Source organism: Choloepus didactylus, chromosome 20 (assembly GCF_015220235.1).
Source record: "Choloepus didactylus isolate mChoDid1 chromosome 20, mChoDid1.pri, whole genome shotgun sequence".
NCBI lineage: Eukaryota > Metazoa > Chordata > Mammalia > Pilosa > Megalonychidae > Choloepus > Choloepus didactylus.
Genome location: NC_051326.1, coordinates 14,094,245 through 14,108,488, shown reverse-complemented (window position 1 = coordinate 14,108,488; position 14,244 = coordinate 14,094,245). Strand labels below are relative to the sequence as shown.

At 36.0% G+C, this 14,244-nt stretch overlaps 1 protein-coding gene across 5 annotated transcripts in view; it reads left to right on the top strand.

The window, feature by feature from the left end:
* ASXL2 (ASXL transcriptional regulator 2) overlaps positions 1-14,244 on the top strand; it is a 186,484-nt gene that overhangs the window by 156,050 nt on the left and 16,190 nt on the right. For all 5 annotated transcript variants that reach the window (XR_005213270.1, XM_037812547.1, XM_037812546.1 and 2 more), the window contains 3 exons: positions 4,973-5,136; positions 9,977-10,073; positions 13,046-13,151. Coding sequence is in view for 4 of the 5 variants with exons in the window: in XM_037812547.1 (XP_037668475.1) it covers positions 4,973-5,136; positions 9,977-10,073; positions 13,046-13,151 (367 nt within the window). In the remaining variant the exon portion in view is untranslated. The remainder of the gene's footprint in view (positions 1-4,972; positions 5,137-9,976; positions 10,074-13,045; positions 13,152-14,244) is intronic.

Here is a 14,244-nt window from a genome sequence, read left to right as displayed (position 1 = left end):
AGCCTTTACATATGAAAGTCAGTTTACCTGGATACTAAATCCTTAATTTTCTTAAAATATATTATTCCATTTTCTGCTGTTAAAGTCAATGATAATATAGTTTTCTAACCATCATAAGTCATTCAGTCTTTTCCTGTACATACCAAAGGATTTTTCACTTTAAGTGTAGTAATTTTTTTAGACTATGTTTAGGTGTTGGTCAATTTGGGTTGATATTTTTAAGTACATTGTGTGCCTTTTCAATATATACTTTCAGATCATCTCCTCCTCCCTTGTACTTTCTTGGGGCTTATTCTTTTTTTGTTGTTTGTTACTTTGTGTTTTGTTTCTAACTTCCTAAGTTGACTTAGTATATTTTCTAATAGAAGCATTTATGGCTACATATTTTTCTCAAAAGTTTCCCACTCAAGAAAGTTTTATTAAGTAGGTTTGCCCAAACGATGGCATCCAGCCAATTAACGTGTGCACTGGATGTGCTAGAACAATATTTATTAGGGAAAATTCCCAGGCAGGGCCAGGAAGTCTCCTTTATTGGTTATCTTATATAGCACTATGTCAGAGAGGGGCCCAGACCCTTGGGCTTTCGAGTAGTTAACTGCATACTTAAGAAAGTACCGCTGGGAAAATAAAAATAAATATGCAGCCCCCACCCCCCCACCCCCCCCCCCCCCCGCCCCGAGTTGCTGGGAGAAAATGTGGAAGTGTTGGACTTACTCAGCTGGTTTATTGCTGATCTCTCATAAACATTGAGGACTGACAGTTTGGTAGGCCAAGCACTCTATCTTGGAGCTTGCCCTTTTGAAGCTCCTTACTGCAAAGGAGAGGCTAAACCTGCTTATAATTGTGCCTAAGAGTCTCCCCCTGAGTGCCTCTTTGTTGCTCAGATGTGGCCCTCTCTCTCTAGCTAAGCCAACTTGGCAGGTGATCTCACTGCCCTCCCCGCTATGTGGGACCTGACTCCCAGGGGGTGTAAATCTCCCTGGCAACACAGGATATGACTCCCAGGGGTGAATCTGGGCCTGGCATGGTGGGACTAAGAACATCTTCTAGACCAAAAGGGGGATGTGAAATGAAACAAAATAAAGTGTCAGTGGCTGAGAGATTTCAAATGGAGTCGAGAGGTCACTCTGGTGGACATTCTTACTCACCATATAGATAACCCTTTTTAGGTTTTAAGGTATTGGAATAGCTAGAAGTAAATATCTGAAACTATCAAACTGCAACCCAGTCGCCTTGACTCTTGAAGACAATTGTATAACAATGTAGTTTACAAGGGGTGACAGTTGATTGTGAAAACCTTGTGGGTTGCACTCCCTTTATCCAGTGTATGGATGGATGAGTGGAAAAATGGGAAAAATGGGGGTAAAAACTAAATGAAAAATGTGGTGGGATGGGGGGGTATGATTTGGATGTTCTTTTTTACTTTTATATATGATGGTACTATGAACAGTTGATTGTACACCATGGATGAATGTGTGGTATGTGAATATATCTCAGTAAAAGTGAATTTAATTTAAAAAATTGACAAAATGCTATAATAAAGTGATCAATCATGCATATCCATGAAAGAAAAAAAAAAAAAAAAGCACTGCTGGAAAACTAGTGATTTAATGTAACAGAGCCTTCTTCCAAGCCTTCATGGACACAGAGAACAATATCACTTCCCTGGTATAATCAGGGCCCTGAAGTTTCTAAGCCTTATGGTTGACCAGAATTGATTATCATAAGCGCAAGGCTGATTTCCCTGGAGCTCTGTAGTAAGCCAGTTCCTTTTCTGTACCTAGCTTGCCTAGTGTCAGTCTTGGACAACCATTGCCTTTTGTTACCATTCTGTAGGAAGTTGTTTTTATATTTTTTGTGTGATTTCTCCTTTGTCCAAGAAGTTATTTAAAAGTTTTTTTTAAATTTCAAATATATAAGAGTTTTTGTTTATCATGATCGCTTCTATCAGTTTTTATTTCACATATTTTGAAGCTATTTATTAGATGTTTTTGTGTTTAAAATCTTCCTGGTGAGTTAAACCCTTCATCATTAGTTGCCTTATCAATTATTGATTAGACTTTTTACTGAAAATGTTTCTTCTTTGGTATTAATAGAGCTATGTCGGTTTTCCTGTGCTTAGCATTTGCCTGATATGTCTTTACTTTCTGCATTTCTTTGTCCTTGTGCTTTAGGTATATCTCTCTTAAACAGCAGATAGACAGCTGAGTTTTCTGATTTTGTTTTGTTTGGTGAGTCTTATCCATTTATGTTTATTGTGATTGTTAATATATTTGAACTTGTTTCTACAGTCTTGTATTGCACTCTGTTCCACTTCTATTTTTCTTGCCTTTTTATTTTTTTCTCGACTGTACTTTTTTGTGTGTCTTGCTCATTTTAATTCTCTTAGAGTCTTTTTTTCTCTCTACACAGTTTGGTATTTGTATACTCGATTTCTGTTCTTTTAGTGATGATCCTTGAAATGGTACCATACATACTTAATTAACTCTAAAAGTAATCATCTTTTCCTCCAAAATAATGGAAATGCTTTACAGAAATTTAGCACTAGCCTTTTTCTGTCCAGACTTAAATAATATTGTTGTCTAACGTTTATGTACTTTTTTACTTCACAAATCAGTCACTGTTATTTTATATAAACAGTATTGATGTGGATTTATCTTCATGTTTATGTTTCTCCATTGTATTTCAGATCATCCTTCTGTGGTGGTTTTCCTTCTTGGAGTGCAATTTTTTAAGAAGTGTATTTAGAGCAGATCTCTTGGAAGTAAATGCCCTCAGTGTTTGTTCATCTTTATAAATGTCTTTGTTTCATGTTCTTTTTTTTTAATTTATTTTTATTAGAGTCGTTGTAGGTTTACAGAAAAATCATGCAGAAAATGCAGTTCCCATATAACGCCCACCACACAGTTTTCCAGTTATTGGCATTTTGCATTAATGTGGTGTCTGTCACAAATAATAAAGCAATATTGTTTTAATTATTTTATAGTCCATAGTTTAGAGGTCACTCTCCCATTTTAACCACTTTCAAATATACAATTCAGGGGTGTTAATTACATTCACAATATTGTGCTCCCATTACCACCATTCATTACCAAAACTGTTCCATCACCCCAAACAGAAACTGTTTCAATTATACGTTATATTTATCCTTAAAGGATAGTTTGGTGGACTTTCCATTCTGAGTTGATGGTTATCTTCTTTCAACATTTTGTAGATACTTTGTACTTTGTTCTGGATTCCTTTGTTAGAAGTTAGATTTCATTCTGTTCCTTTTTATGTAGTTTCTCTACCTTGTGAGTGCGTTCAGGCTATTTGCTTTGTCTTTGAAGAACAATTTTACTAAGCTAGGTCTAAGCATGAATTTGTTTCTTTCCTGCTTGGGGTATTTTGTTCTTCTAGATCTTTAGGTTCGTGGTTTCCATCAGTTCTGGTAAATGTACAACCGTCAATTCTTTAAATATTGTGTTTTCCCATTATCTTCATTTTCTCCTTCTACTCCCAATCAGGCATGTATTAGACCTCCTCATTTTGTCAGTCGTATTTCTGCTAAAGCCCTCAAAATATTTTATCTTACATCCCTTTGCTACATTCTGGGTAAATTGAACTGCTGTATGTTTCATCCATCTTATTTCAACAGTTTATGTTCTTCACTTCTAGATATCTCATTTTTTTTTTCCAAGTCAGTTCATTCCTGATTGTTTTATCCTCATCTTTTTTTGTGTTCTTTATTCCTTTAAACATTTATATATACATAGTCTGTATTCTGTTTACCTGACACAGTGATAGCAGTGCTTCTAGGTCTAAATCATTTATTTCTAGTTTCTGCTGATTGTGTTGTAGTGGCATACCATCTGGTTTGTTGGGTAATCTTTATGAGACAGTGCTGAGTTTTAATTTGTTGGAGTTCTGTGGGTCTCAGTTGAAGGCAGTTTTTTCCTCCTAAGAGGGATTACTTTTGATTCTGCTTTTGCCAGGAGCCAGGAGGTACCCATATCCAGGATCTTGTAGTTTTGTGCAAATATTTCCAAAAGTAGAATTTTGAGGCCTTAGATATTGCTATTTTTTTCTCTAGTAAGATTATACTAACTTCTGCCTCACCACCAGTGTTTAAAAGTACTTTTTGCTTTTCCCCTTTTACACTTCTGTCACTCCATTGCAATTTTTGCCATTTTGATAGATCAAAGATGTTCATTGGTTTAACTTGCATTTCTTTAAATATTAATTTAATATCTTAGCATCTGTTTATGGTTAATGGACCATGAATTGCCTGTTAATTCCCTTTGTTTTTTTCTTGGTGGCATTTGTCTTTTTCTTTTTGATTTACAAATATATTTTTCATATAAAGAATAATTAGCTTTAGTCATGGCTTGCAAATATTTTTTCCAAGTTAGTCTTTTCACATTGTTATTATAATGTTTTGTGTCATTTATGTTTTAAACTCTTGTGAGCTCAGATCTGTCACTTTTGAAAAACTGTGTCCTTCTGGTTGTATCCTTCAGATTTTTCCTGAAACTGCTAAATTATTCAGTTGTAACATTTTTAGCTAATGTAAATTAAAATCAGTGTGGTGAAGAATTTCATGGGGAGGGAGAAAAGGACCTCAATATCATTGTTATATTTGGGATTTTCTGGTTTTTAATCAAAAATTTCCTTAGTTCCTCTTGGGAAATAATCAGGTCTCAAACATAAAATGTACTTCTAATATGGCAAAAGGTCAGTTTTATTTTATAGACCTTGTTCTGTTTGTGCAGGGAAGATAAATTACATTGTTTTATTCTATGTGAGTGAACTTGCTTTGTTAGTCTCAGGACAAGGAATAAATTTTTAAGATCCTTAGGTATTACCTCCTTCAGAGAGATATTTAGTTAAGTGCTTATAACTATGGTTTTTTGCATTGCAGAACAAACTAGAGTTTAGGTAGAAACAGGAATGGGAGAGAGGCCTAAATGTTTATTTTCCTTTTTTTTTGTAGGGCAAATGAAAAGGACTAAATGTGCGGAAATTGATGTTGAGACACCAGACTCCATTCTGGTTAATACAAATCTGCGAGCACTGATCAACAAACATACCTTTTCAGTCCTTCCTGGAGATTGCCAACAGAGATTACTGCTGCTACTTCCCGAGGTGGATCGACAGGTGTGTTAATTTAAGCGTAAGCAATTTTATAACCCTTCTGGGACTTCCCTCACTCATTTTCTTTAGAATGCCTTAAGATTTTTTAAAATGGATTTTTCACTTTCTATGTAACTGTAAATAAGTGGTATTAATGGTACTAAAAAAGAAATGAGTATTTTTACTTGTGTTCTTAGTAAGTGGGCCCTCTAAAACTTATAAAGAAAAAAAAAGCAACTCTTGCCAGAATGTCATGATTAAGTAATGATATTTGTCTGGCTCTCATAAAAAATTGTAGGCATCAGTAGAATACAGGTCAGGGAAGACCAAAAAGTTGTCTTAGTTCAATACCAGTAGGATGTGGGCCAGTGCCTTAGTAGAGTGGGAAACATCAGAAGTAAGCCAAAAACACATGTTCTGATAAATAGGTACATCTGGAAGGATATACTACAAAGAATTAAGAGTGTTGGGATTAATTATTTTTATTCTTTTTTTAAATTTTTGTAAAACAAGCACTTATTGCTTGCATAATGAAGAACATAATCCACTATAAATTATACTTTTTATAAAAAGTAGTAAGAAATAATACCAAAAGTTTGAGAAAAGTCGTGGGAAGGGACCACAGAGATTTAGCTTGGCCAGGAATAAGGTAGAGGTTTGAGACTTAGACTTTCACAAAGCAAAGCGTAAATACCAAATCACTGTCTCTTCTGAGTTTTTCTCCTCTGTAAAAGGAAGGATATGACTATTACGATTTTTCTAAGATTTATTCAGTTCTGAGATTTTAAAAAACCATTTCCATATACCTACTACAGTCTTAAGTTATGTGCTGTGTTTTCCCCCCTTTCTCTAATCATTGTAAAAATACCAGGAGAGTGGGAAGGTATTTTTCCTAATTTATAGTAAGAGAACTGAGATTAATGGAGAGTAAAGTAACCTACACATATCTTTAGAGCTAATTGACCTAATTAGTTGGGATTTGAATCTAAATATTTCTAATTCTGAAAATCATCTTTCTTTTGGTATCAATTGTATAGTGCTATAATTCAGCACATGCTGAGCAGGTCAGATTCCATTGTCCTGTGAGTTCAAGTAAATCAGGTATATACCAGTAATAGGGACAAAAAAGTGAAACTGATCGTACCCAGGAATTGTTCTCCCCACCTTAACACTTCTTGGAGAAACTGTAGGTTTCAGGGTGCTCAGATCTTGGTCAGAACAAGTTAGGAAACTGAAGTTTCAGCAGAGTTTTTAGAAGACTTCTCGTTAGGTATTGCTCTCATTTTTCTTTTTAAGATTCAGGGTTATTTGGCTGGGTTTAATAGTATAGGACCTATCTGAGGGCCAATTTATGGAACTTTAGTACACTTTCCTCGGACCTATCTTTTGACTGATGGCCCTTATCCATTTTCAGAAGAAGTTTACTTGGCCAGTCCTTTTCGGTTATTAATATTGTAGGAGCAAAATAGAAAGTTCAGACTAAGTGAAATAGCAGCTCTACTGTCATATGAAATTTGGGGTGTTTGTGAAGAATTCTTGTTATTACTAGGTTGAAAAGTTGGAAACCATACCCCAGTGTATGGAATACCCAGCAAAGAACTGTGGAAAGGTAATTTTAGATCTGGGAGAAGAAAGGGGGAGTGTGTGTTGGGGTGGGATGGGAGAACTAAAACAGTTCTCTTCAGATATGTGTGTAAGATCTATCATATGGAAGAGGTAAACATCTTTGTTTCTCTAGAAAGCAGATTTGGGTTTAAAGTAATGAGCTTCTAACGGTTGGAGCCCTTAAACTGTGGCTTAGATTGACTTGTGATGAAGGAACTTGCTTATCACTGACTATTCAAGCAGGGGTTGGATGACCTTTCTCATAGGAAGCCTGTTAGCCCTCTCCCAACACTCTAGTGCAGGGGTTGGCAAACTGGACCATGAGCCTATTCTAGCCTAATGGCCTGTTTTTATAAATAAAGTTTTATTGGCACACAGCCCTCCCATTAATTTACATATTGTCTGTGGCTGCTTTTGCACACACTGGTCGAGTTGAATAGTTTGGCCATTTAACTTACAAAGCCTAAATTATTCTCAGTCTAGCCCTTTACAGAAAGAGTTTATCAACTTCTAGAGCCAGGGGAAAATAATATTGGCCCAGAAAGGTTTTTTTTTTTTTTTTTTTAATCTTCATTTTATTGAGATATATTCACATACCACACAGTCATACAAAACAAATCGTACATTCAGTTGTTCACAGTACCATTACATAGTTGTACATTCATCACCTAAATCAATCTCTGACACCTTCATTAGCACACACACAAAAATAACAAGAATAATAATTAAAGTGAAAAAGAGCAATTAAAGTAAAAAAGAACACTGGGTGCCTTTGTCTGTTTGTTTGTTTGTTTCCTTCCCCTATTTTTCTACTCATCCATCCATAAACTACACAAAGGGGAGTGTGGTCCTTATGGCTTTCCCAATCCCATCGTCACCCCTCATAAGCTACATTTTTATACAATTGTCTTCGAGATTCATGGGTTCTGGGTTGTAGTTTGATAGTTTCAGGTATCTACCACCAGCTACCCCAACTCTTTAGAACCTAAAAAGGGTTGTCTAAAGTGTGCGTAAGAGTGCCCACCAGAGTGACCTCTCGGCTCCTTTTGGAATCTCTCTGCCACTGAAGCTTATTTCATTTCCTTTCACATCCCCGTTTTGGTCAAGAAGATGTTCTCCATCCCATGATGCCGGGTCTGCATTTCTCCCTGGGAGTCATATTCCACTTTGCCAGGGAGATTCACTCCCCTGGGTGTCTGATCCCACGTAGCGGGGAGGGCAGTGATTTCACCTTTCAAGTTGGCTTAGCCAGAGAGACAGGGCCACATCTGAGCAACAAAGAGGCATTCAGGAGGAGGCTCTTAGGCACAATTATAGGGAGGCCTAGCCTCTCCTTTGCAGCAACAGTCTTCCCAAGGTAAATCCTGTGGTAGACAGCTCAACCCATCAAACCACCAGTCCCCTATGTCTGTGGTCATGTTAGCAACCATCGAGGTGGGGTAGGCCAATACCCCTGCATTCTCCATAGGCTCCTCAAAGGGGCTCTACATATTTTTTTCCTTGTTTTTTTTAACTTTTTTTTTTAATCAACTGTATGAAAAATAAAACAATAAAAATAAATAAAAAAATTTAAAAAAAAACATAAAATAAAAGAACATTTCAAAGAGACCATAACAAGGGAGTACGAAAAAGACAATTAACCTAAGATAACTACTTTACTTCCAACATGTTCCTACTCTACCCCAAGAAAGTTACCTAATATAGCAATATTTCTGTGAACTTGTTCCTACTATACCCATCAGAAATTTATTTTGTAGAGAATGGCATTTTTTTTTAATCTTCATTTTATTGAGATATGTTCACATACCACGCAGTCATACAAATCGTACATTCGATTGTTCACAGTACCATTACATAGTTGTACATTCATCACCTAAATCAATCCCTCACACCTTCATTAGCAGACACACAAAAATAACAAGAATAATAATTAAAGTGAAAAAGAGCAATTAAAGTAAAAAAGAATACTGGGTGCCTTTGTCTGTCTGTTTCCTTCCCCAGTTTTTCTACTCATCCATCCGTAAACTAGACAAAGGGGAGTGTGGTCCTTATGGCTTTCCCAATCCCATTGTCACCCCTCATAAGCTACATTTTTATACAGTTGTTATTAAGACTTTCCTTCAAAGTCTTCTGAGATCTTATGTTTTATGTCTTTAAGATTTTTAGGGTTTTTAACCGAGACAGGAAATTCAGAATCTCTACCATAAAAAATAATTTTAAAAACTTTTGGCAAGGCGTCACAAATCAACTCTGTTGATGGAATGAGGAAAATATTTTCAACATATGTGAAATTAAGCTTATTACATATACTTTGCAGGTACTCTCACAAACTGATGATAAATAAAAATAAGCAGCCCCATAGAAAAATGGGCACATGATAGGAATTGGCAGTTCACAGGTAGCAAACCTAAGTATGGAATAAATATTCAAAAAGATGCATAATCACTCTAGTAGTCAAGAGAAAGGAAATTTCTACCATTTCAAACCCATTGGGCTGGCAAAAATTAAATAACATGATAAAATCTGATGTGGGCAGGGAAAAGTATATTCTGATATATGGCTGGTAGAAATGTGAATTGTTTTAGCTTTTTTTGGGAAAATAATCTGATGATATTTAGTTAATCACACACATATATGTTCTTTGATCTAGGGATTGGGTCACAACAGAAATAAAAGCACGAGTATATTCATCAATACTAGGATGCTTGTTGTAGCTTTGTTGAATATGGGAAACCACTGGAAATCAAGTGTGTGTCTATCACTAGGTGACTGGTAAATGAATTGGGGTACATTCATACAATGAAATAATATGCAGTTATTTAAAGAAGCTAAAAGTATGCCAGTTGACTTGGAGAGTCTTTCACAGTGTATTAAGTGAGACAAACTGACATTCAGAGTAGTGTATATAACTTGGTCTCAGGTTTATAAAACATAAATGAACCCCTCCCCCTAAAAATCCATTACAGATGTATTTATTTCTTTGCAGTTAGTTTTTCGAGCAGGATTTTAATCATTGAGGAATGGAGTTGAAAGGAGAGGAAGAAAGTTTAAGAGGTAAACAGGAGAGTAATTTTTTTAGAAAATGCAGTATTACATTCAAAAATATTATGGAGGTGTCCATAATAAATAAGGTATGATATGGTCATGAGTCCATAAAATTAAATATACATACATTCTTTTCTATAAGATGGAAAATGAAGTACTACACGATACCTTTAGCTTTCTTTGTAAGTTTTCCTTGGCTTATTCTTTGACCCAGGTTGGTGCAGATGGTTTGATGAAGTTAAATGGCTCAGCCCTTAACAATGAGTTCTTCACTTCAGCAGCCCAGGGCTGGAAGGAAAGACTCTCAGAAGGTAAGTGTTGTACTCCTGTGCCTCCCAGGATGTGTATGCACTTGGGGCCTGTATATGTATGTGCACCTGAGCCACTTTGGGGACATATTGGCACCTTGCCACTTCAACAGGTATTGAAGCAAATATGGGAGGCAAAGGACAGATGTTTCCATAGCTATCCTGTGTGAGACCTAGGTGGGGAACTTGTGTGTTGAGTCCAGTAATATGCTTCTTTAATGATTTCAAGTCAACTGGGAAACTAAAAAGTACTGATTTATAGGACCTGTAATCCTAGAGATTATACTTTAGTAAGTGTTCTAGTTTGCTAATTCCACCAGAATGCAAAACACCAGAGACTGATTGGCTTTTATAAAAGGGGGTTTATTTGGTTACATGGTTACAGTCTTAAGGCCATAAAGTGTCCGAGGCAACACATCAGCAGTCGGGTACCTTCACTGGAGGATGGCCGATGGTGTCCAGAAAACCTGTGTTAGCTGGGAAGGCACGTGGCTTGCGTCTGCTCCAAAATTCTGGTTTCAAAATGGCTTTCTCCCAGGATGTTCCTCTCTAGGCTGCAGTTTCTCAAGGGCACTCTTAGTTGCCCTTGGGGTATTTGTCCTCTCTTAGCTTCTCTGGAGCAAGAGTCTGCTTTCAACGGCCGTCTTCAAAATATCTCTCATCTGCAGCTCCTGTGCTTTCTTCAAAGTGTCCCTCTTGGCTGTAGCTCCTCTTCAGAACATCACTCACAGCTGCACTGAGCTCTTTCTGTTATGTCAGCTCATTTGTATGGCTCTACTGATCAACTTAGACCCACCCTGAATGGGCGGAGCAACACCTCTGTGGAAATTATCCAATCAGAGTCATCACCCACAGCTGGGTGGGACACATTCCAAAGCAACACTCAAAGAATTACAATCTAATCAACACTGATAATGTCTGCCCACACAAGATTACATCAAAGATAATGGCATTTGGGGGACACAATATATTCAAACTGGCACAGTAAGTGTAGAGTAATACCTAGAAATTGGCATTGTAATAAACCCCTTAACATGCAGAGGGTAGAAGAAGAGTTATTTAATGGTGTTACTAGACTCAGTTTTGTAAGCAGTGAAGTAACTTCTTTATTACTGCCCAATGAAACTAACAGTAAAAAAAAAAAAGGCAGTAAGAATGTAAAAAAGGCAGTAAGAATGTGTTTTTAAACAGCTTTATTGAAAGATTTTTCACATACTATGAAATTCACCCTTCTAAAGTATACAGTTCAGTGGCAATTAGAACATTTTAATCAAAATAAGGGTCATGACTTAGAATTGCTGACCATGGTCACTGGTTTGTTGTGGATGTTCTGCTTATAACTCTGATTTAACACATTCACTAAGAGTATTATAAGCATATTAATGTAAAAATTTATGTAATTTATATAATTATAAAGTATTAAAAAGGTTTTTGTTTTGTTTTGTTTTGTTTTTTGCTTGTCTGAGCACAACATGTAGTTTCTGTCAGTACCAGCAGTTCTTAACCCTGGCTGCCCATTATAGTCAACTGTGATGTTTTTAAAAATACTGATGTCTGGACCCCACTTTTAATGATTTTGATGTATTGGTTGAGGACAGGGCCTGAGCTTCAGTAGTTTTTGTTTTTATTTTTATTTTTATTTTTTAAAGTTCTCCCAAGCAATTTTAATATGCAGCCACAATTAAAACCACTGGCTGCATTGTTTTTATTTCAAATGCTATGTCTGTTTTTTCGGTACATAGGATATACAAAATAAGCTTGAAAAACTATTTAAAGTTATGCCAAGAAATAGCTTAAAACAAGAATGAGAAGCTTTAAAATAAATACATTTATAAGGAGAATATTAGGAATACTATTCATTGTTTATTTTTTGTCAGATTAATGAAAATTAGAGTTAAATGACCAGCTAAAAAATATCTATATTGTTCACTGTAACTGTTGATTTTTCCCATCCTTTTCTTTTTGGAGCAAATTCTGTGTAGACAGGATCTATAAGAATAAATTGGTCAGAGTTCAAAACTTTTTATTCCTCATTCTTTGCTGAGGAAACTCAACATAAAAAGGCAGAAGTGGGTTTGATTCTGACATCCAAATTCCTCTTTTCCTACTTGTATGCCCAGACAGTGATGTTCACTGTCCTCTAATGTTTTCCCTTTCCCTCTTCTTACCCCCAGGAGGTCTTAAACCTCAAATTATGTTATTTTTACCTCTTATTTCCTAATATCTGAGTATTTAGTATAAAAGGGAGCAGCCTTTCTGAGCTACAAGTTTGAAGGTGGCCTACCAAGTGCATTCACTGTTCTCTGCTTAATGAAGTAGGAAGGGTTGAGGTGGTTGGTAGTATATGCAAATAAATAGCATATTCAAAGTAGTTTGGGTCTTTGGCATGTTGAGTGTCTTATTGGTAGGGCACTTAGACTGGTACAATTTCTGAAGAAAATCAGAAAACTGACAACTTCCAAATAACTTCCTGTGTTTTTACTGGACTCTGAAATGTCCTTAATGGGACATAGCTCTTCATTATGCAATTAGAGATAAAAGACCTAAAATAAAAGTAGCTTTGGAGAAACAGAATTTCAAAATCCATTGTGGTATCATTTACTGAAAGCACAATACTGTTTTTCCATAGTGGAAAAGAAATTAGAAAGTAAAGGTTAGAGGTATCAGAAATCTGTATGGAATATGACTTTCGGAGCAGGTGGGAGGTGCTGCAGAAGCAGCCCAGAGAAATGGCACTGTTGACCTTAACCACATATTGAAAACTGCATGCAGTGGTATGCAAATTAATTTTTATTCTACCTAATGGCATTTAGGCACTGACTTAAAATGAGTAACTGTGGAAACTTCTGTTATTTTCACATGATAGTATTTTGATTCCTGCATGAATCTTTAGTCTTTCATGACTTACAAATAGTTGCAAACAGCGTTCTTCTGTTGAATATCTTCTTCTTCTTCTTCTTTTTGGTTCATTACAGGTGAGTTTACACCTGAGATGCAGGTGAGAATTCGGCAAGAGATTGAGAAGGAAAAGAAAGTAGAGCCATGGAAAGAGCAATTCTTTGAAAGCTACTATGGTCAGAGGTAATGTCAAAACAGGGCTTGTAAACCATATGTTAATTCCTACATGTATCATGTGGTGCTTCATCTCATTATCTTGTCAGAAAATCTAGTCCCCAATTTCCTCATATTTTTTATTTTACCAATTCTTTATAAAGAAGTTTTGTTTTTCTTTTTTCCTTCGTATGAATCTTATGAATTACTTTTAATCCTTGACTCTTAACACACCGTCATGGTGGGCTGGATGGTTCCTTAAAGGAAAAAATAGAAAGATTTTATTATCTTGAATTATTTAGAGTCCCTTTCTTTGAAAGGGTTGACTTTTCTTAGAGTAATTTTAAAAGATATAAAAATACTGAAGTTTAGTACATTTTTTATAGTAGTTAAGCATCCCAAAATATGATAACCCTAGGAATCCTGTAATATGGAACAATTTATACCTAAAGTGTAATTAAACAGCATCTCCTCTGCAATTGTCCTCTGATTTGGCACAGCTGAATCAAGAAACAAACCCTGTGTCCTCAATAAGCTGTATTCTAAATCATTTTTTATCCTAACCAAAAGTCTAAATGAAATCTTAATGGGAACACTTGAATAGGTGAAAATGGAACTTTTTTGTTTCAAATAAGATGGAATGCCCAGAATCTTATTTGTTAGTCTCCCTTCCTACCTTCCTGCTTGCCAACTGGCAGCTCTTCAGAAGACTTCCTAACCAGAGCTTGAGAACATATGGCATTTTCCCTTATCTCAAGGTTGTGTTCATTGATCCACCTTATAGTCATTTAGGAAAAGAATCTTAGTGAGAGTAAGAGTCTCTTACTGATCCATCTACGCTCTTGGTTTGAGCTTTGAACTCTTCTATAAAAATGGTGGTGTATACATTTAGACCATTATTACTGCTGACAGTAATTCCACAAAGATTTGTTCATACCCACCTTACTAGGCAAGTAGAGCATTACAACAAATTCTTGGGTCTTTTTTTTTCCCTTCTGTTTTTGCCAGCTTTTATAAGAAGACTGGTTACTGCCGAGTTCTGTACTTACCCATTCCATCTCAGAGGCACAGTCCTGATTAATTGAAGGCACCTAAGAAAGCCACACTGTTTTTGCCAGTTATG